This window comes from Nomascus leucogenys, chromosome 1a (genome assembly GCF_006542625.1).
Source record: "Nomascus leucogenys isolate Asia chromosome 1a, Asia_NLE_v1, whole genome shotgun sequence".
NCBI lineage: Eukaryota > Metazoa > Chordata > Mammalia > Primates > Hylobatidae > Nomascus > Nomascus leucogenys.
Window position 1 is genome coordinate 17277958 of NC_044381.1, and position 23358 is coordinate 17301315.

Genomic DNA, 23358 nt, shown 5'->3' on the forward strand with positions numbered 1-23358 from the left:
TTGGGCTAACCCTACTCTTTCATGTAATCCTCTCTCAAAATGAATCTGTGTTATTTAGATGCATTGCTATTATTATCTGAATTTCTCAATGAAATAACTGTGTCTTAGAGAAGGCATTACTAACAAAAGGCAGAGAAGGGATGTGACCACTGTCCTGGCCACACCCAACTTTTAATTACTCTACTTTGGTAAAACATGTCTATCATGTCCACAGTGTTGAAGTCTTACTTTTATAGGAATTTAGTGACAACAGCAACTAACACTTATTAAGTGTATACTATGTATGAGGCATCTGGATTATCTCATTTAATCTTAGAAGAACACTATCAGCAGGAGCTATCATCATTCACATTTCGCAGATGACAGAACAGAGAGATTATGCAACTTGGTAAGATTCTACCTACAGTAGGTGACAGAGATGCGATGTGAATGTAAACAGTCTCATTCAAGAACAACATTCTTACCTATTTTGTATATTGCCTCCTATTCATTCACCCGAAGCTTTTTTATATCCTGGGGATACAGCTTTGTGTGTTTCATTCTCAGCACCCACCCAGCAGACCAGCAATGACTACACTTGAGGCCAGGTCTTGCCAGCCTCACCTTATGTTCCATCTGAATAAAACAGAGCAAAGAAAAAAAAAAATCTGGGGAGCTAATAGGCAGACAGCCCAGGACTTTGAAGGGGAGGCACTGTTTGTGCTGGGTTTAAAGAAAATTTAAGGAGTTCAAAGCACCATCCGAAAGGTGGGCAAGCTGAGAAACAAATCAAAAGCTGCTCAGGGACACAGGAAGAAAATACTTACTGCCATTAATCAAGCACCAAACCTTTGCATTTGTGAGGATGTCCTCCCTTTAGAGCTTATCAGCAGTGATCAGGGAGTAAAGGAGAGAAGCAGAAGAGGGCACTGTGCCCTCAGTTCAAGCCCAAAAAAGCCTCCTGTGCCAGGCGGGAAAATGGCCTTGCTTTTGCTCTCTAAAACGAAGAAAAAAGTCCAAGGACTTTGCTCATGGAGAGACCAGAATCCAGCTGCCTCACCAAAACTAGGAGGCAGCTAAAAGCTCTTTTCCCTGAGCAAAAGAGAATTTTGCAGCTAGGCAAAGCCGGGTTTCAGTATTTACAACCTGGAAAAACTAAGTCCACTAGAAAGACAAATTCTTTAAGCAGATACTGCACCAGCTTCCACTTTTTCCAAACGAGTGTACCAAGGGAAGAAGACGATAGTGTTTCTATCCTTGTGTTTCTGAACAAACCCCTAGAAACATTTTCCCTAAGGATCTGGTTCTTACTTTGCCACTGCTAAGCACGTAGTTCCCTTCCCCCGAGGACTCAAATTAGTGCCTGTGCTACTGTTCACCAAACCCTAAACACCCCTCTGGAAAAAAATTTCTACGAAAGAAAACGTTGTTTTTGTTGGGATAGTCTCCAAGCCAGAGCTTGCTGGGAACATTATCTTCCTTTGTCAGACGAAACTTAGTTGTTTTTTAGTCTCCTCTCTTTATCTTGACACATTTACAAATTATCATATGGATACTGTTGTGGAGTCACTCAGAATGAGCATGATATCACAGAAATGTCATACTTTATTCTTATGATAAAGGAATTTCTATTTGGAGCGGGAAGGAGAGAAGACTAGGGAAGAAAAGAGATTGGCAAGGAAAGGAATGGACTACTTTAGTTATGCTAGGTTTTGGACTCAAGTCAGGGAGAATATTAGAGAGTTACCAGTTGGGAACAACGACTTTCACAGATATTTAGACAATTTATAAGAGCATAGACTGGGACAAATAATAAAGACATGTGACCTTTCATAGGACAAAATGAAAAATTACTTGTTTTGATCTGCCTTACTTATAAGTCCTTACAAACTACCATGCATCCAAAAAACTTGAGGAATTTGTAAATAAAATACTGAGATCTCATGATTCTAAATGTAGGACTGATATAATCAAAAGCTTTTTTTTTTTTGTGTGACGGAGTCTCGCTCTGTCACCATGCTGGAGTGCAGTGGCGCAATCTCGGCTCACTGCAACCTCCACCTCCTGGGTTTAAGCGATTCTCATGCTTCAGCCTCCCGAGTAGCTGGGATTACAGGTACGCGCCACCACACCCAGCTAATTTTTGTATTTTTAGTAGAGACGGGGTTTCACCATGTTGGCCAGGATGGTCTCAATCTCCTGACCTCCTGATCCACCTGCCTCGGCCTCCCAAAGTGCTGGGATTACAGGCGTGAGCCACTGCGCCTGGCCCAAAACCTTTTCAATTATAGGATGCTCATGATCAATAGCCCTGATTTAGGATTTAGGCAAATTGAGTCTGAATAGGATTTTCTTTTAGGTATGGGCTTGCCAGATTTAGCAAATAAACATAAAGGACTCTCACTTAAATTTGCATGGTAATATTTATATCTAAAATCATTTATTGTTTATTGATATTCAGATTCAATCAAAAATTCTATATTTTCTATTTGGGTGAAGGTCTCTATAAATACTCCTGGTCTGATAAGACATATCAAGTACAAGCTGAAAATTCAAATTCAACCATGCTGAGAAAAAAAAAAAGAAAAATTGTATCTAGTGAATACAAAAAAAGAAAGGTTTGCAATTAATGGGTTATATGCATATTAAGTCTTACAGTACATTAAACCATAAAGCTGGTTGGTATATGAAACTAAATTAACTTTATGCTTCTCATCATTTCCTGTGGAAGAACTGAAGGCTACCTGCCACAATCCTTCATGTATGAGATAGGTTTAATAAATATCTACTGACTGATGATCTGGATGATGTAGGACCAGGTCTGGTTACTTTACATTAAAAAAAATCAGAGGAGTTTGGATAAAGTATGGGCAGGAAAAAAGCTGGCTTAATTAGTAAATAATTAAAGTAATAATGTAAAACTATCTTTTCCTCGAACAAACTGCATGCAGTAAAAGGAAATCACATTTGCAGAACATAATAAAAGAAAGGTCTCAAAATTCCAGTGCAACAAGCATTCTTGCAGGCAGACCTCAGCCAAAGGAAATAACACTGGTATTAATTCAGATCTCTTGAAAGTGAATGAAAATTCTAGTATTCATGCAGCTTGTTGGAATGGCATATCCTTTCATTTAAAATCAAAGTAAAAAAAGAAAATAATTTGCTGTGGGTGCATTAAGCTATAAAATGTATTTTTTATTCATCAAGTCTCATATTCTTGCCAAATGCTCACCTCACATACCTAGGACACAGTGGAATTTTTAAAAATTTTTGTTTTTTTCCAAAAAAGAGATGGTCTTAACAAATGAGCTTCATCAGAAGAAAAAGTTACTGATCTAGTTTAAAAAAAAATTCTAAATGAATTACCTTTGTAAAATCTGCCCACTTCTTTTATCAAATACACAAATCAAATATCATGAGATAAAAACAATTTTCCAGTTGTACTGGATTATCATTAAATATTTCCAAAAACCCCTTAGAATTCAGTTTGTTTTCTTTCTTATTTTTAGTTTTATTTACCTTCATCTTAATGGTTTAGAAATAAAGTCTTCATCTAAACTATGGACATTAAAACTAACTTGCAAATATTAACCAGTAAAAATGGTTTCATGCAGCAGTCCTCAACCTTTACATCATGGCTCCTGTTTTTTTCACAAAGACAGCAAACTCCTATTGGTAATGCTTCCCGTTAGAAGCAGGTGTTCTTCAAGGGAGAATAGTAAGTAGGACTCACTCCCACCTGTACCCAATGCTGAGTGTATTCTAGTTGTATCAGCTAATTTTTAACATTCTGTAGAATATTTGGCTGAAGTCCGAATTCTGTGAATGGCCAAATTACTACTCTAGTGTGGAGGCAAAGGGTAAAAAGAAAAAAAAAAATTACATCACCAGAAAAGGAGCCCATTACTGCTCTTATCCTGATCTTAATCTTATTTTGCCACTTTTGAACCAAAAAGAGTTGAACTTCTAAAAAACTTTTGTTGTTATTGTTTTTCAAGCCATACTCAGATCGTTTTAGGTGAATGAAGGAAATGCAGAGAGAAGATAAAGCAAACAAGGGAAAGTAAAAAATATAGTATTTATAGTATTCCAGTGAAGTAGTGGCGGTAAACTGGAGTCCTTTTACAGAGACTTGACAAAATTAGAAATTCTGAGCCATTTCTGGCCCACCAACTAAATTATTACAGACTATGTATGGCCATCTTTTACCAAGAGAAAAAAAAAAAAAAGTTTAAGTAAATTCAATAAGCCCTGCTTTCTATTATCAGTGAAAGAGCTAAGATTCCTTAATGTGGGCAGGGTGGTGGTAAGGTAGGAAATCCTTTATTAATTTAGTGGGAAATACCTACTGATATTCAGAACTGCTCTGAGATTCCTTCCCCCCTTAACTCAATAGTGCTAAGGATTTTAAGGAAACACTCTGTGAAAAGTAACACAGCCCATTAAGTATTAATAATTTCAAAACCCAGGTGTTGCAGTATAATGAATTAATCACTCTTTAATTTATTATTTATTTATTTATTTTTGAGACAGAGTCTTGCTCTGTCACCCAGACTGGAATGTGGTGGCGTGATCTCAGCTCACTGCAGCCTTGACCTCTTGGGCTCAATCAAACGTCCCACCCCAGCCTTCAAAGTAGCTGGGACCAAGAGCACATGCAACCACACCAGGCTAATTTCTGTATTTTTTGTAGAGATGAGATTTTGCCATGTTGCCCAGGTTGGTCTTGAACTCCTGGGCTCAAGCCATCCACCTGTCTCAACCTCACAAAGTGCTGGGATTACAGGCTGTCAGACACACCACGCCCAGCCTTTAATTTTTTAAAAAACACATTTCTAAAGATTTTTGTAAAGTAACTAATGTCAACAACTTAAGCAGCTTTAATAAGCAATCTGTAAGTCAACAGAGAGAATGTGTGTGTGTTTATGTGTGTGTACATATACAGAGACACACATATGTGCATATATATGGTAGATAATGACTCATGAAATCCAACATCTTAGGAATGAACTGAAAATGCTGTTAAAAAGATAATTTATTCAAGAAAGGAGGTCGACAAATTTCTAAAAATTTGTTTCAGAGAGAATACATGATTTTGGCATTTGGTTATTTTTTAGCAGCAGATATTAAAAATTTTTTTACTGACATAATGACAGGTAGAATGCATTCAGTGTTACCATGAAACCATTCTGGGCAATGCATCTTGGTAGTTTTGTTGCTGTTCCACGCATTTCAGAGGAAAATTACATACTAGAAAACCCAAGTCACTTCCTCATTGCCCCACACCCAGGACACTGCATGGTATAAGGCAGCCGGAAAGAATGCTGTGTTTCACCTCTGAGCAGAAGTAATTGGAGACATGATTTCAGGGTTTCTGTGCAGGGAGAAGGAATGAAGCAATTAGTTGTAATGCTAGGGGCAAAAAGAGTGGGTGCTGTCATCCCACTGCCAACTCCAAGGCTAGAGGCCAACCCCTCACTGCTGTATGTGGCCTCCTGAATGGGGAGAGTGTGGGATTCACATGCCTGGGTGTATGTATTTTGAGCTGTATACAGATATCTCCCTGTTGTGGGAAAAAAGAGGTCAAGGTGATAATTGTAAGGGAAAGAATTAGAATACATTTTGCTAAGGTCTGAGAAACACCAAAATTAATATCCCAGAAACACAGAATTTTTAATGGTACAGTAGGAAAAGCACAGTCTGGTGTAACAAAAACATCTTATTCAAGTTGGGTGAAAAATGACATTCTTCAGAAAGTCCTCGAAACAATCACTGGCCAGGAATAATTTATGTTGTTCAAGAAGGAAAAAACATTGCTTTTTCCTTTACATTACTAATGTAATATGCACATGGACATTAAATAGATAAAACAAACTGGTGATACAGTTAACTTTTATACTCACAAGGCTACCATAGTAGATAGATAATGATAATACAAGATGGCTTTGGCAAAAATGAGAGTGAATAAATGAAATGCCCTTTGTTTAATGACTGGCCTCCCCTTTAGTGCTCATCTACTGTCCATTTTACTTTTAATATGTATTAGTTAGAAAGGCTTCATATATTTTCTCATTAATTTTCATAATAAGACTGTAAAGTGGGTACTATTAATCCTATTTTACAGACCAGAAAACTGAAGTCCAGCGATATTAACATGTCATGAAGTGACAGAGCCAGGATTTGACCTCAGAACAGTCTATACCCATACTGCCTCCAATATTCGTACGGTTCTGATGGGTTTAGGATATAAGCTCTGTACCTATTACCCAGCAAAATCAATACTTCAGAGAAAAAAAGGATATTTGGGAACTGTTATGGGCTTGTGTTCCCCCAAAATTCCTATGTTGAAGTCATAACCCCTACTACCTCAGAATGTGACTATATTTGAATATAGGGTATTTAAAGAGGTGATTAAGTGAAAATGAGGCCCTTAGGGTGGGCCCTAATCCAATCTGACTGGTGTCCTTATTAGAGGAAATTTGGATGCACAAGAAGACACCAGGGGCTGGGCACAGTGGCTCACACCTATAATCCCAGCACTCTGGGAGGCTGGCGCGGGCAGATCATGAGGTCGGGAGTTTGAGACCAGCCGGGCCAACCTGGTGAAAACCCGTCTCTACTAAAAATACAAAAATTAGCTGGGCGTGGTGGCCCATGCCTGTAATCCCAGCTACTCAGAAGGCTGAGGAAGGAGAACCACTTGAACCCAGGAGGTGGAGGTTGCAGACGCCAGGGCATGCCCCCACAGAGGAGACACCATGTGAGGGTGCCCATCTACAAATGAGGAGGAGAAGCCTCAGAATGAAACCAACCCTGCCAACACTTTGATCTTGGAATTCTAGCCTCCAGAGCTTTGAGGATATAAATTTCTGCTGTCTAAGCCACCCAGCCTGTGGTATTTTGCTATGGCAGCCCTAGCAAACTAATATACGAAGAGAGACGAAATCATTGAATGTAGTAACATAAAGAGACTGCAGAAGTAACTGCAGCTTGTCTGTTGTTCAAGACTGGACTGAGAACTGTTGCTGATTTGAGCCTTGTTAACAAAGCAGGAAAGCGCTCTCTCCCTGTGGGCATGAAGGACTGCAGGATTGTGGCTGCATGGTGGAAACATACCCCTTCCCGGGTACTCCTCTCAGAGTACTCTCTCTCACAGAAACATGGCTGAAACATCCCCGCAACTCCATCACACACGCCCTCACAAGCAAGGTACATGATAAATTAAAAGCATTTCAAGGCATAGCCCAGTGTTGTTACCTCAGATCTCGCTAGAATAACATGACATTTATAAAAATACAACCCACTGGATGTTTGGCACCGCTTGGGAATGAAGAATATGTCCACTTAAGAGGCAATACCCGGGGCTGTCAAAAAATCTCAAGCCAGGATTTCTTTTTATAAATATTACCTATCTTTTAAAATTCTACAGTCTGGGAGGTGAAAAAAAAAAAAAGTCTGCTTATTTCCAAGTCTCCTTTTACTTATACAGAATAAACATAAACCATACACAGGAATATGCTGAACGCTCAGTCAGGGCACACTGACAGAACTGCTCTGTGCACCTGGCAAAAACCCTCAACACTCATATCCTTCGCGTGGGGTCTCCCCACCCCAGCACACACCTACACAGGGCTCACACTCTACCTACGTCAACCACCTCCAATACCCATGCACACTGAAAGGGAGTATTTACAGGTTATATTTTCAGACACCAGCGAAATAATGTTCCCGTTCACTCTCTCGTCCACCTGAGACCATACAACATTTAACATCTAGAAGGATAAGCTCAGCCCCTAGCACATACGACAAGGGTGAGCAGTCATCGAGGAGTTCTCAAGCAAGGAGGATTTGCCAGCTTCCCTCTGAGGTCCAGGCCCTGAAAGGCCAACTGTGGTATGTTTGAGTTTCCATCAGGCCTGGTGCTTGCTGGCTGCGCCCATGCTCAGTAAGAACTCCACAGCCCAACTGTCCTATAAACATCTTGGCCTTCTGCTGAGAGCTGCTTGCCTAGCGCTGCTTCTTGGAGCTGAGAATATGCTGTTTGAGAGCCGCAGGCTGAATCTTAACTAACACTTGGAGCACAGCTGACCTCTCTCTTCTCCAGGCCAGTGACTCCTCTAAACAGACACACACACACACACACACACACGAACATGAACATAAGAACAGGAAGAAAAGCCCAGATTTTCCTCACCATGTGCCACCCAGCCATGTTTACACTGATCACAAGTCCTCAGGTTAATCTTCCCTGGCTGAAAACATTCACATGTGCAGTTTACCAGTGTGCAACGGATGGCCTGAAAAATAAAGGAGGAAAAAAAAGGTCAGCATCTGTTCAAAGATACTATACTCTTTTCACCATTTCAATAAATATTGCCCACTTCCATTTTTAAAGACTTTATGATGGTAGGGGCCTGGAAAGTTTTAAAAATAAATTTAGATATCACCAAAATCTCATTAAAAAGGTAAAGAAAATAAAGCTCATTCACTGATACAATGTTTTAGGTCATTCATAGTAACCTTTAAATTAGAAACTTAGAATAAAAATAAAGGATTACATATTCTATAAGATACTGGATTTATGACATCACAAATCCAAAAAAGAAAAAAGCATATTGCTGCTAATATATATTTCCACTTAAATTTATCCACTTGTCAATAAAGCAAAAAATACATTGTAACAAAATAATATTCAAGTGAAATGTTTGTGAAAGTAAAATATGGCACACAAATATTATTATTAGAATATTACTTTTCCTCTGCTGAATTTCAATTAAATGTCGTGCTAAACTCTCAAATATATTTTAAAGACACTCCTGTGCTCAATAAGACCTAACATATTTCTGTTATTATTTAATCACATCCCAATTCCTTGACTATTTTTTATTAATTCCATTTTCGTTCCTGTTTTGAAAAATGCAAAACAATCCTCCTCTTATTTCAGCGGTGACATAAGAAAGAAAATAAGTTTAAATTTTGGTTTTAGATCAGACATGGAACAGAAAAAATCATTTATGTGAATATTTTATATCTGAAACAGTATACCTGTATTGCAGAAAACTGAAAAACACACTTAAAAATCTTTCCTTTCCTTATAACCACTTTAAAAACCCATCTCACCAGTTAATATTATAAAATGAATACATAGAAAATTAGCATAAAGGCAGTGTAACTTTTTATGAATAAAAACCTATGTTTAAGAATTGTGCTAAAGCTGACCTATGCTCCTGGACTACAGTTAGTAAATTTATCTCATACAGTTAATTCTAATTTGCATGGAAATTCTGAAGACAGAAGGGATTTAGTCTGATCATTTGCAGATTAACAATCTACTGTAACTACTTGAACTGCCAGGAAAAGATCTCTCTGCAGATTTAGATGCAATCAATGATTACTGATTCTGGGGTGGAGGGGTGGGCATGGGGATACCTGAAACTGCAGCTCTGTGCCTGAAAGCCATGCTCAGTCACACAGCTCCAGATGCTCATATTTCTGTAACCATTAGGATTTTTATAGAAACTGTCTCATTTGTAACAGGCAGTATTTTGGATATTGTTAACGTGATTGGGACAAATTCCATTCACAGAGAATAAGACTGAGCGGGTTTTACCATTACCTATGCTTTAGATCAGGCAAGTGTAAAATATTTCTCTTCTATTAATTAACATTAAATCTATGGGTCCTTATTTGGTTTCAGATGTTGGAGTCCTCACTGTAGACTCCTTTCATACTTCACCCCCATCTTTAATTTGTGCTTCGATTTAACACTAGGGAAATATTTAATTGTATAATCTCCCTGATATTTCAGGATCTCTCTTCCAACATGGTCCAGTTGTAGCTAGGTTGTAAACTCTGTTGTATATAGAAGTGATTAATTTGTAGACTATAAGGAGAAACATTTCTTCCAGAAGTTCTTATTTAAATTTCAATAATTTGTTAACTGAGAAATACATCAGAACATCCCAAGTCAGAAATAGTTTATTTAAATAACATGTTCATTAATTAATGAACTCAAAACTTGATTGTACTGTGACCAAAATAAAAAGAGCTTAGAGGACAGCGTTTCCACCAAAAACAAGAACTTTACAAATTATCTAATTATAAATTCAGATATGGGAACTATGTTGACATTAAAACATTTATATAATTTGAAGTGCAATAATAAAAGCTTTCATAAATGCTTTAAAAAAAATACCTCTGCTTTACCAAAGTCAAGGGAGGGCCAATAAAATGAGATGGTATTTCAAGGACAGTTAATATAAACTCCAGCATAAAAGACACAAATATTTAAATCATTAATTTGATAATATTTAATTATTTTATAAAAATATCCTAATTTTGCATTGTCTTTAAAGCACACTTTCATCAACTTTAATTATAGCCATATTTAAGACCAGAACAAATTAAGAGACTGTGGATTTGCTTTATTTTTATGTGTATTTATTTTTTTTACTGGTTGAATCATTCATTCACTTACTCTGAACAAGTTTATGATTCAAATATTTAGTCTTCCTAAATAACTTTACACATTTGGTACATTTGGGAATTCAAGTTTTTAGATCATCATTCCTTTTTATGAATTCTATTCTTTTTGTACCTAAACATACAAACACTGGAACACCTCAACTCCTTTTGTATATAAACATTTAAGCACTAGAATATCCATTTTGTATATCTATGAATTCCAGAAGGTCTATTTGTTTTAAATTCAGATTTATATAAACTACAATTGTCCCTTAAGGGAATTATATATATTTAAACAATATGGTCTAAATAAATATTTTGAGTAAGAGACTATTGCGGCTTCAAAGGGAGTTTTATTCTAAATAACATTTTTGAAACAGCATAAAACTTTGACATACTATTTATTCACAAGAAAATAGAACCAATGTGATCACTAGCCAACTCACCCACACGCAAAAAACATAAATTATCATAAAACTATCAAAACCAGTTAAGCCTCAAAAATGTACATGCATTACAAGGAGACAGTTGGGAAGAGTCGAAATGAATATGCTTTCATTCTTGTGAGCATGTTAACGGCTGCCTCCATTCGGCTCATGTCTGAGTGCCTCCAACCCTCTTCTGGGCACTCGGGACAAGACCAAGCTGTTATATTCTGTGAACTACACACTTTGAAAATGCAGGTATGTAGAAAGGAGCAGAGAGTTCAGAGTGTTCCCACCTATCTATGCAGAGATTAGTATTCAGGTCTGGGTAAAGCAGGCCTCCAGGACCCAGCCTAACAAGGGTGCCAGGGTGCCTTGTAATTCTTACCTCAATTTCCATTATTGGAAACTGTCTGCTCTTTTCTTCATACCTGCATTTTCAAAGTTTGTCGTTCACAGAATGTACCACATATAGCTTGGTCTTGTTCCGAGTGCCCAGAAGAGGGTTGGAGGCTCTCAGACATGAGCTGAATGGAGGCAGCCGTGAAGATGATCAGCATACCCCAACTCCCCAAGAACAACCATAACAACAACCATAAATTTTCTTAAGTCTGCAGCTTATTGAAAGTAATTATTCCTTCTGCTTACCTTTACCATTGACTTCTTGAAAGAGAAATCCATGCACCCAGCAACCAGTGCTCCCACTTCCTCACCACCACCTACATTTTAACTCTACAATCCAGATTCTGCCCCACACATGCCTGAAACTGTCTCTCTGAGAGGCAATGTTCTCATCCTGTCTGGTCCTTTTTTCTAGTCTCCTTGTCCTCCCAGACTCTGATGCAGCTTGCTGCACTAACTCTCCTTCATTCCTGGGCTGTAGAGACTGACTATCCTAGTTTTTCTGGCAGCAACTGCTCTCTCCTCTCCCTTTCTCTCCACTGTAAATAAATACAGGTGTTTCCCATGGCCAAGCTCTTCATTCTTTAATTTGGCAACTTCATGCCCTCCTACAGCTTCAAATATCATCACTAAGCAAAAACCATCACTGTGGAGCCAGGCACTGCCTCTTAAGTGGTGGGAAGTGGATGGCAGTGTCCCTGTGCTCAAGGACTTGATAGTTTGGGGTTTGGGGGCAGTGAGTTTAGAGGAGAGACCCTAACTAAGAACATAAAAGAAAGCCTTACACAAATTGGAGAAGGACTATCTCCTCCTCATTATTCCTCCTCTATCAAACCTCAGGATTTTAATTTATTTATTTACCATAGTAAATTATTACCCATTATAATAATAGCTAGATGTATTGAATATCTTCCATTTTCCAGACATTGTGCTAGAGAGTTTACAAACATCAGCCTTCTTAGTTCTCAGAAAATAGCATAAAGTTGTTACTACTATTATTTTTATTTCACAGAAGAAACTAAGGTAGAGATAATTTACTAAGTTACCTAAAGTCAATCAACTAGTAAAGTCACAGATCTAGAAATCAGAACTAACTCTCCATCCCACTGACTAGGAATCTTTTTTTTTCTTTTTCTGTTTTTCAAAGAGACAGAGTCTAGCTCTGTCACCCAGGCTGGAGTACAGTGGTGAGATCATGGCTCACTGCAGCCTCGACCTTTCAGGTTCAAGCAATCCTCCCACCTCAGCCTCCCCAGTAGCTGGGACTACAGGCATTCACCATCATGTTGAGCTAAGAATCCTGAGTTACGATTCCATTCACAGCAAGTTACAGGGCAGAGTTTTCACTGATATTCTGCCTTCCTCCAAAGATTATGTATCCCTTCCTTTCCTGTCTTTTACTCTCACTGTTACTACCATAATTCCAGTCTTTTTTTCTAGACTATTCAAACTGTCTCCTAATTAACCTACACATTTCTCTTCTCTCCCTATCTCCATGAACATTCTCTCTTCTTAAGAGATCCACACAGTTGATCGTTATTTGCTTGACTGAGGTTATTTTCACCCTCCTGTCAGATTCTGCCTACTAGAGTAAAAACAGTGGCTGCCCCTTCTCCTTGGTTGGACAGGTGACTCCTCTGTTATCCAAAATCTCAATCCCTACTTCTCCAATACCATGCTCTCTAGCTTCCCTCCTTCCAAGTCCTGCTTAAGTTGTTAACTGCTACTTATTCTTTGGAGTTCAAGTACCACTCATTTCCCAGGGCAGCTGCCCTGTCTCCCATTCAAGACAAGTTCCCTACTAGACTCCTGTATCATAATTGATCTGTCATAATGCTTAGTACAGGTTGTGAATATTATATTTATTGGTGTGATTATCCGATATGGGTCTGTTTTCCCCTCTAGAATTTAAGTTCCATGAGGGCAGGATAGACATGTCTGTTGAGCTTTCAATGTATAGTGGCAAATAACAGATGCTCAAAAGCCACTTTAAAAATACACGATTCTCTGAGCCCCTTTCCTCATCTGTAAAATGATAGTAACAATGACATTGCAACAGTGGCAAAACACTCAAATGAAATAATGAACATAAAGTAAGTGTTAACCTGTCTGGCAACAGGAAAAGCTCAATAAATGACAACCATTTATGGCCATAAGAAACTTTTCACATATTATATTTAAATGATTGTTTTCTCTCTTATGATTCTTCCCAATGTATTGTTTTACTCCAGTACCTTGCAAATTGCTTAACACATATTTAGTCTTAATAAATAAACGAACACTTTGACATACATAATAGCATATTATTCATACTATAATCCTCTAAGGTAGGCACACAGATTATTATTTCTGTTTTACTATTATGGTTCAGAAATGTTTATGTGTTTTACATGGCTCTTAAATGATCTAGTGGAGAAGACGACCAATCTCCCAATTATGACTCAGTTTATTTCCATTACCTATAGAAAACTAAAGAAAACTTACAATAAAAATAATTATAAATATTCATATTCAAAAGTACATCTAAAATATACAAAGCAGAATAATTTACTAAAAAAATTAATCAATGTTTGGTCAGTAACACTTTTATATCTGAATATTAAATAAAAGTACATTTGAAAGTATTTTGGATGCATTCCAAAGCTCTAATAGAGAGAATAGGTTCTGTTATCACTAAAGCTGAGGTCTCTAGCTCTACAGTTGGTTCCAATTCTGCAAGTTTATGTGAATTGAACCCCAATCTTCTGACCAAATCATATTTCTCAGGAAAGCACAAATTGTTGTTTCAGTAAATACATAGGGTACTTCAGAAAAGAACTACACACAAGGCTAATTGATAAAACTCCTATTAGCGGTTGTTTGGGGACACTTACCCCAGTTATCTGACACAGATTTAAAAAGGCAAAATATGGCCTTTGGGCAAATAGAAGCATAAAGCACATATTCTGAAGGACCAATCATAATGAGAGGGGAAAAAACTGATTCTGGTTCTGGGTTTTGGTGTTCCACACACACACAAAACCAAAAACAACTATTCACAAGGAGCTCCCTTCATGGGTTCATTAACCTTCACCAATCTCCCATACATAACTAAAAAAAATTTTTTTTGTTGTTTTTTTCTGAGACAAGATCTCGCTCTGTTACCCAGGCTGGAGTGCAGTGGCATAATCTCGGCTCACTGCAACCTCCACCTCTTGGGCTCAAACAATCCTCCCACCTCAGCCTCCCAAGTAGCTGGGACTACAGGTGCACACCACCTCATCTGGCTAATTTTTGCATTTTTAGTAGAGACAGGGTTTCACCATGTTGCCCAGACCAGTCTCAAACTCCTAAGCTCAAGCAATTTGCCCGCCTCAGCCTCCCAAAGTGCTAGGATTACAGGTATGAGTCATCACACCTGGCCTAAAAGCCATTTTTTGGTTTTTTGTTTGTTTTGATTTTTTTTTTTTTGAGACGGAATCTCACTCTATCGCCCAAGCTGGAGTACAGTGGTGCAATCTCAGCTCACTGCAATCTCCGCCTCCCGGGTTCAAGTGATTCTCCCACCTCAGCCTCCTGAATGGCTGGGATTACATGCACACACCACCACACCCAGCTAATTTTTTATATTTTTAGTAGAGACAGGGTTTCACCACGCTGGTCAGGCTGGTCTCAAACTCCTGACTTCGTCATCCACCCGCCTCGGCCTCTCAAAGTGCTGGAATTACAGGCGTGAGCCACGGTGCCTGGCCCTAAAAATCTTTTTAACTCTTTTTTCCCCTTGTTAATTTCTGGAGAGTATAGCAAGATTTACAATATGAATTATGAAATTTTAAAATATTTTAAAATGCTTAATAGTTAAGTACATGACCTACATTAATATTAAATTACAGAAAAAGCTAGACATTAACATAAGCAGCCACTCAGATGTGGTGGCTTAAACCTGTAATCCCAGCACTTTGGGAGCCTGAGGCAGGAGGATGGCTTGAGCCCAGGAGTTCGAGACCAGCCTGGGAAACATGGCAAAACCCGGTCTCTACAAAAAACACAAAAATTAGCCAGTATGTACTAAAAGAAAATGCATCACAATAATTAATAAAAGGTTCTAATGGGGGAAAAAAATTTTTTTTAATTTTTCTTTTTGAGACAGTTTTGCTCTTGTCGCCCAGGCTAGAGTGCAATGGCACAATCTTGGCTTGCTGCAACCTCTGCCTCCCAGGTTCAAGAGATCCTCCTGCCTCAGCCTCCCAAGTAGCTGGGATTTCAGGCACCCACCATCATGGCCGGCTAATTTTGGTATTTTTAGTGGAGACAGTGTTTCACCATGTTGGCCAGGCTGTTCTTGAATTCTTGACCTCATGTGATCCACCCGCCTTGGCCTCCCAAAGTGCTAGGATTACAGGCAGGAGCCACTATGCCTGGCTTAAAAAAAGAAAATTTGTTCTTCAAAGACATTTCTATCCTAGCAGGGAATAGTGGCCCATGCCTGTAATCCCAGCAATTTGGGAAGCTGAGGAGAGCAAATAGCTTGAGCCAAAGACCAGCCTGGACAACATGGTGAAACCTCGTCTCTATAAAAATGTGAAAAATTAGCCGGGCGTGGTAGCACGCACCTGTGGTTCTAGCTGAGGTGGGAGGGTTGCTTGAGCCTCAGAGGTCAAGGATGCAGTAAGCCATGATCATACCACTGCACTCCCAGCCTGGATGGAAGAGTGAGACCTTCATCTCAAACACACACAAAAGACATCTATCCTAGTGGAGGAAAATCTGGAATAGCAAATTATCTGTAATGAATGTGAAAGCTAATTATTCCAGGATTGCCGTAGGATACACTGCAATAAACAAACTAATGGCTTGCTAGCACTGTGGATGCAGAGAGTGATCTTACAAACATGACCAAAAAGATGAAACAAGCACTTTTATATAGGTTGTGTATGATATGCTAAGACAGTACTTCAAACATTGCCACAAAGACTAAAAAACTCACATGATAGTAATGGTGATTAAGTCAGCAAATATTACCTGTATAATTTTCAGAATTTATATAATACTGCCTTGGTGGAAGAAATCAGCTTCCTAACTGGCCACGTCATAATGCAGCTTGAGCGAAAAAATTCTGCATTTTTTCTTGCACGGTGGACAACTACTAAGCTTACTTAAGACCAGCATGAACTACATGACTACATATGAATTTCACTTGTACTTGACTGCAAAACTCATCTATGATGAATGTAAAAGAATATCCACCTGTTGTACTGAAGAGTTTTGCAACCAAGTATCAAAAGGAGACAAGGAAGATGTGAGTCAGAAAGATACAGAACATGGGTCAAAAGATCTACGGTTTTAAACATCCCACAAAAAAGCTTTATTAACAACCTAAAAAGTCTATCTAATTCTGACCATAAGAGTATTAATATAAATCTATAGTTTTAGTAAGGTGGGTATGTTTTCTCCATTTATACAAAGAAATATATAAATCTGAGTCTGAATGAACAATGCACACAGAATTTACATGCTATGATTATCAGTGATTATAAAGCTGATTATAAATGTTAAGGGTCCACAAGCATGTTAAACCATAGTGCAAATGTCACTACTCCTAATGTAATAGTAACAGCAGCAAATGAGAAACAATGACGTTATTCTGTCTCCTTAAAAAAATCTACTCAAACATTCATATGATGGAAAATTATACCTAAAAGTATGTCTCTTATTTGTTGGTAACTAGAAAATTAAAAATTAATTAACAATTCAAAGAAAGGTCCTTACATTTGTCTAATTGTTTTTAATGTCATACAAAGAAATAGCAAGCTGGTAAAAAATGATTATTTTGTTGTACTTAATGTGTTCTGAAATTTCTCGGTGTCTCTTCAACGAAAAAACAGATTAGATCTTATGACTGAGACAGGAGATTCGCAAGAGCCTGGGTTTGTTGGACTCACTAAAAGGCCAGGTGCCATTGGTTTAAACTGTGGGCAACATGGCAAAAGACAAAAAGCTGGGCAATTTAAAGATGGTTAACCACCCCTCCCCTCCCCCCAAAAAAACCTTGAGAAAAATGTTATGAACCAAAGAAATACATCACCTTCACAATAAACACATCCAAAATAATCGAAAGAGATTCACTGGGAAAAGTTGACCTTTGAACATCAACTGATGTTAAAAATCAGGAGATTTAAAACCTCATTTTATAAAACACTATCCCTCCATCAACTGACAAATGGATAAACAAAATTCAGTATATTAATATAATGAAATTTTATTTGGCCATAAAAAGGAATGAACCACGGACACATACTACAACATGAATGAACATGAAAAACACTAAGCTGAGTTGCAGGAGCCAGTCATAAAAGACCAAATATCATTATTCCATTCAGATGAAATGTTCAGAAAAGGGAAATATGTAATGATAAAAAGGAGATTAGTGGCTGCCTTGTGGGGGGATGAGGCTTAGGGTGACAGCTAAAGGGCATGGAGTTTCTTTTTGAGGTGATAAAAATGTTCAGTGGTAACTGAACCTAACCACAAATATAGTAAAATACAGTGGGTATTTTAAATGGGTGGAATGTATGGTAAGTGAAACGTATCTCAATCAAGCTGTTTAAAACAGGGAAAGGGTGGGAGGAATCCCACTCCCCCAACTACTTTCTTTGAGTGGTGTTAAAACCATTGAATCCCATAAGATATCATTCCCCAGGAGACATAATGCAGCACATCTTTTGCCCAGTAGGTCTTCAATACACAAATGCTAAGTGAGTTAATACACGGATGGTGAACAAAGAAATTTTATTGCTGCTTATATTTGAAAATCCTTTCTACTTTGAAAATATTAAAACCTAATATATCCATTTAAAAATCCACTGCCATTTTTCTATCCAGAAAATCCAGTACATCTTTCAAATATTTGTGGGGCAAAAAAGCAAAAGCAAAAACAAAAAACTTCTCAGTTATGATGCTCAGCAATATTAATATCAAAGTATTAAAAAAATTCTAAGATAATTTGTTAAAAATTGACAATGGTGAATTCTGTCATGTATACCACCAAAAAAAAAATCCTCAATTTACTGTGATGAAAAAAATTATTTCAGCAAAAGTCAAGATACAAATTTGGCTTAGGGGGAGTAGGCAAAGAGGGAAAACCATAAACTTCTGGGCATATGTTTATATATGAGTGTAAATGTTTCCATAACTGTGTGAATATATAAATACAAACAGGGAGAAAGAGACACACACAGGCATATAAATTTTCCCAGACAGAGATCTTCAATAAGCATCCATAGTCATTACCTACTATCACAACCTACTATCAATCAATATAAGAAAGATCCCATTTAAATAATTTAGAAGTTCAGAGTAAAAATCAACAGCGGGATATAGCCAATTATATAAGGAAAATACCCATGCTTCTATGGCATCAAAGCACATGCAAGCTTTGGAGTGCGTGTGTGTGTGTGTGTGTGTGTGTGTGTGTGTGTGTGTGTTTCAATTAAATTAGGCCTATGGTAATACATGCGATTTTGTTAGGCAATTAGTAATATTAAAGAAACATGAAATGAGAAGGCATTTCAATTTAGGCAAAAACATTTTATTTTCTTACCTAATATTTAACAATTAAGATACTCCATTTATTGCCTGTATACTTACAAATTTTACACGCTACTTAGGCAGCTGTAATAACATAAATAGAAAGTAAACAGTCCTTCCATGAACAGACCTATCACCTAATTGAAAATAAGGGGTTAGCTCGCCATTAAAAAAAGAAAAACACACATTTTAACTCAGTCTATATTTACCAGAACACCTAACTTTATATAAGGATGCAAAGCACTTCTGGTATCTGATGATGCTAAGTAACAATAATCTCATTTGGTCTTAATGTTGAATCAGCAATTTTGTATTCCATTGATATATATTTTATTCATTTTCACTAATGCAATTTGAAAGATGGTAATGTGATTACATTTCTCTGTGGCATTCATGAAAACAATTACTAATATAATATGATAGAGAAGACATTAATAAGGACGGGATTTATAATGAGATGCAAAAAGACTTATAAACCTTTAAGCACTTTACAAAGAAACTATTCCTCATTAAGCAAGAAGCAAGGCAAGATGAAGCTTAAATTCTGGTATGTTTCAAAAGCACCTCCAATCCTAGAAAGAACGATCGATTTGCATGATGATCCCTCTTTGGTGACCAAGCAAAGACGTACAGAAGTAACACAAAAGTTGTCCCAAGTTGTGCCAAATATAACACCTCATCCTAAGTCAGTATCTTTCCCTTCCCAGATGGAATGTGAAGGGCTCCCTAAAGAAAGGAGTTCCTCTAAATCTTTACCCTCTTTATAAAAGGAGCTGCCCACCTTATTTCAAATGCCAAAGCACTGTAATCAATCCATTTCCTAAGCAAGAGCATAGGTAGGTGACCTTTTAACTAAATTTACTCCTCTAGGTTTGTGATAAAATTTACCCCAGTAAAGCAACAGGGGAGAAAAGTTGTTACGTTTTAGAATTTAACATTTCAGATGACAACTGATTACTCAGGCCAATTGAGACAGACTGTAAGACTAATAATATCCCATGTTTGTACAGTGCTATGAAGCTTGCATAATACTTCAAATACATTCTTCTATTTAATCATCAAAATCCCTAAAATTAGAGATTTTTTCAAACAGCAGGAAATGAGGCTCTGAGATGTCCCTAAATGGCCACAGCTACTAATCCAGGGCTCTTTCCACTCAGCCTGGGCATGGGAGGAAAGGAGCCTGATAATCCCCCTTGTTCCCCTCCTCCTCAATGAGATTTCCTCAGATATGTTTTCAGTTCCAATAGGAGCTTATAACCAAATAGAAGATGTGAACAAAACTACACAAAAAGGGAGAGGGATGGGTAAAGGTTTAAGCAACTTGAAAAGTGAGAGAAACTGCTAAGTAAGCAGTTAACCATATATACTAGGATTTTCTGCCAAAAATTGGTACACTTTTAAATAAAGAAAGTGACCCAGCACAGTATTTTATAGTCTTTAAATGGTTATATTAACAAATGTCAAAATCTGAAAACAGTGAGACAAGATATTCCCAGGAACACTTGGTTTATTCTACAGCATTTTACTTATGCCTGTCTTGGGACTGTCCATCAGTGACACATCTCAACAAGCATTTTAATACCTTCTATTGTACATCTAACTGTGTATCATAATTACCTCTGATTATAAAATAATACGTTTCTTCACCTAAAAGCAGGTATCAGCACAGGAATCATACCTACTACAAATAATAATAGTGATATGATGAACAGTCTATGTGCCCCTTATACGTTATTTATGTTAGGTCATAGATTCCCCAGGGGTCTGTGCTGAGACCTGGACTGGCTTCATTAGCGCTTCATATGAATCAATGAAGGCACATCTTGATTTTATCAGTGGCTAGAGTCACTGGAATTTTTCAAGTGAAACCTCTCAGGTAATACATTTTTAAAAAACACAAATACAATGTTACCACTTCTTCTAAAAGGTGGTTTTCTCAAATGCAAAGGGCTAAATTCAGATGCTCAGAGAAATCCCACAAATTTCTATGAAATCTGTATGAATCTGAAGGTAAAATGTGTGCTAGTATGCTGAAAAAACATGATTCTCCTTTTTCTTTTAAAGATTAGATGTTTTTTAAAAACAGACATAAAGAGAAAGACAGGAAAAAACAGACTATCTAGCTAATAACAAATGCTTCAACATCACTGAGCAAAGCAAGAGACCTATGTAATGGTTGTCGGGAACTTTGAGCTAACTCTTGAAAATTAAGAAATAAATAGAAAACCTTACGGAGAAAAAAAAGGTCTTCTAGAACAATGTTAATGTCATCTTGGGCATGTGGACTGGGTTCACGTGTGTGTCAGCTGAATCAACATAATGGGCTATAACAGCTTCGAAGCAGCTAATATGGTCCATTGGGTCAATAATCCGTGAACTAAGAAGGATTTACTTGATAGACTATAAATGGTTCATAAGAACTCAAGAATCACTCCATCAGATCAAAAATCCAATTTTCATATGGTGCCTTTCTACAAATTAGCCAAAAGAAAGTAATGGCTCTGAAGGACTTCAAGGTCTATCAGCTAAAAATTCATGTTTTAAAGAACAGTGTAGAGGAAGAAATAAAAATTAAACATCTTGGGGCAGGGGAGATCAACCTATTCAAGGGGAAAAATATATTTTCTTAAGGAAAGCTAATATACAGTATGAAATATCCAAGGGGCTTTTTATGTTTTCCTATAGGTACGTGAATGTACAAATACAAACAACTAAAATACATACACATATACATTCATATTTTTCTCTCTCTCCCCTCCAGATACCTACACACACTAGGTAAATTGCAAAACCCTATTTCTAAGATAGCAACAATGCAAAATGAAAATTTGGATTTTATTTTTACCTCTTTACATCATTTGTGGATCTATGGAGACATTTGGGACAGAATATGGATACTGGCAAATTCTTTCATTTTCACTTAACAGAAAAGCAGGCAGAAGAAACTACAAAAGGTAAACAGTAAAAACTACAATATATTTGCAACATTTAAGAGAAAGAGGAGAGTTGATTCCCTGGCTGGCCAAAGCTTATACAGCCAGCATTTTCAGATAACTGCAACTTCTGCCCTCTCTAGACTGCAGAGAAACAGGAGCCTTTATCCTGTGTTTGTGAATTTCATTACATATTCATGCTAGGTGATTGTGGTTGTAGATTAATTTTTTTAAAAATAAGCCTATCTACATGAATAATTGTATTTACTAAGTTCATGGCAACGAAGAACAGCAGAGAAAAATACTCCAAAAATATAACAGGCTGTAATTAGAATTCTTAACAAGAAAGAATTCCTTTACTCGGGAAGAAAATGTGATCTATCACCTCTCTCTCAAAATGCTATTAGCTTCTCTTCATCATAGGAACAACAAAAAGAAATCATTTCTTTTTCTTTTTATAGAAGTGACACTGAATAAAATAATGGATGTTTTTACATCAAAGTATATTAGCTATTGACATAAACTCGGTCCTCTTAACTTTTACACAAGGGAAAGAAAAATTCCAATAATTCTGAACTAGACAGATAAAACTTTTCTCTGTGGCTACAGCCATGTACTATTATATGTAACTGCTTATTTTTAAAAAGAGCCTTATTGGTGCTCTCCGAAGGATTTTCTTTTATACATAGCTTTATCCTATAATTTTGTCCCTGTTGGGCACGCTGCCTAAATTTAAACACAAACAGTCAAGCAATGAAGAAACATTAACACATTTACTGTGAACAAAAACTCCCAGTTGTACAGTGAAATTTTAATACATTTCAACTTATCTCTTTTACTAATGGGGAGAGTACAAACCCTGCAGGAATTTGCTCTGCAAACTGGTAATTACAGTAGACTCACTTTTTTATAATGCATATGTATAGTCAGACAAAAAAAAACGCTGGCTGCCCTTCTGATGTAGGTTACAATAGAAATGTTTTTAAAAAATTATGAAAATCTACAGCAATTCTAAAGGAATGCATTATTTCATGGAAAAGTGTCCTTTAACTCTGTATGTGGACACAAATAGACATATATTTAGATATTTGTTTTACACATGAGAAGACATAAGCTTTACCTGCATGAGCTTTTATGTCATTTCCCCCATAATCTTAAGTGTACAAAATAAATCTGCTCCTATTTGTAGAAAGCTAGTTGTGATTTAAAATATAAATTTATCTATTTTAAATATAATTTATTTATTTATCGTATAAAGATGATATTCTTTCACTCCGTGCCTGGTTTTCGGGGCAGTTTTGAAGATTTAAATCTATATATTGGGATCTCACTGAAACTTCTCATTAAATAATTAAGGACTGAAAATCAGTAATTTGTCTCTCAGTGCAGGTATATGTGCTTCTTAACGAAAGAGACCCTATGTGCATGCCTGAAGAGTAAGAACCTTATACTGCAATATTCATAATAGTAGCATAATTGATAGAAATGAAATAAAATCTATGTTACTATTCACATCACGTGCTAGACACTTTACATTTATCTGTCAAATTTTTGGTTCCATAACAACTTTCTAAGAAATTGAAATC

At 37.0% G+C, this 23358-nt stretch overlaps 1 protein-coding gene across 2 annotated transcripts in view; it reads right to left on the reverse strand.

Moving 5' to 3' along the window:
• BNC2 (basonuclin 2) overlaps window positions 1-23358 on the reverse strand; it is a 456158-nt gene that overhangs the window by 155889 nt on the left and 276911 nt on the right. For both annotated transcript variants that reach the window (XM_003260408.2, XM_030817343.1), the window contains one exon: window positions 8174-8276. In XM_003260408.2, the coding sequence (XP_003260456.1) occupies window positions 8174-8276 (103 nt within the window). The remainder of the gene's footprint in view (window positions 1-8173; window positions 8277-23358) is intronic.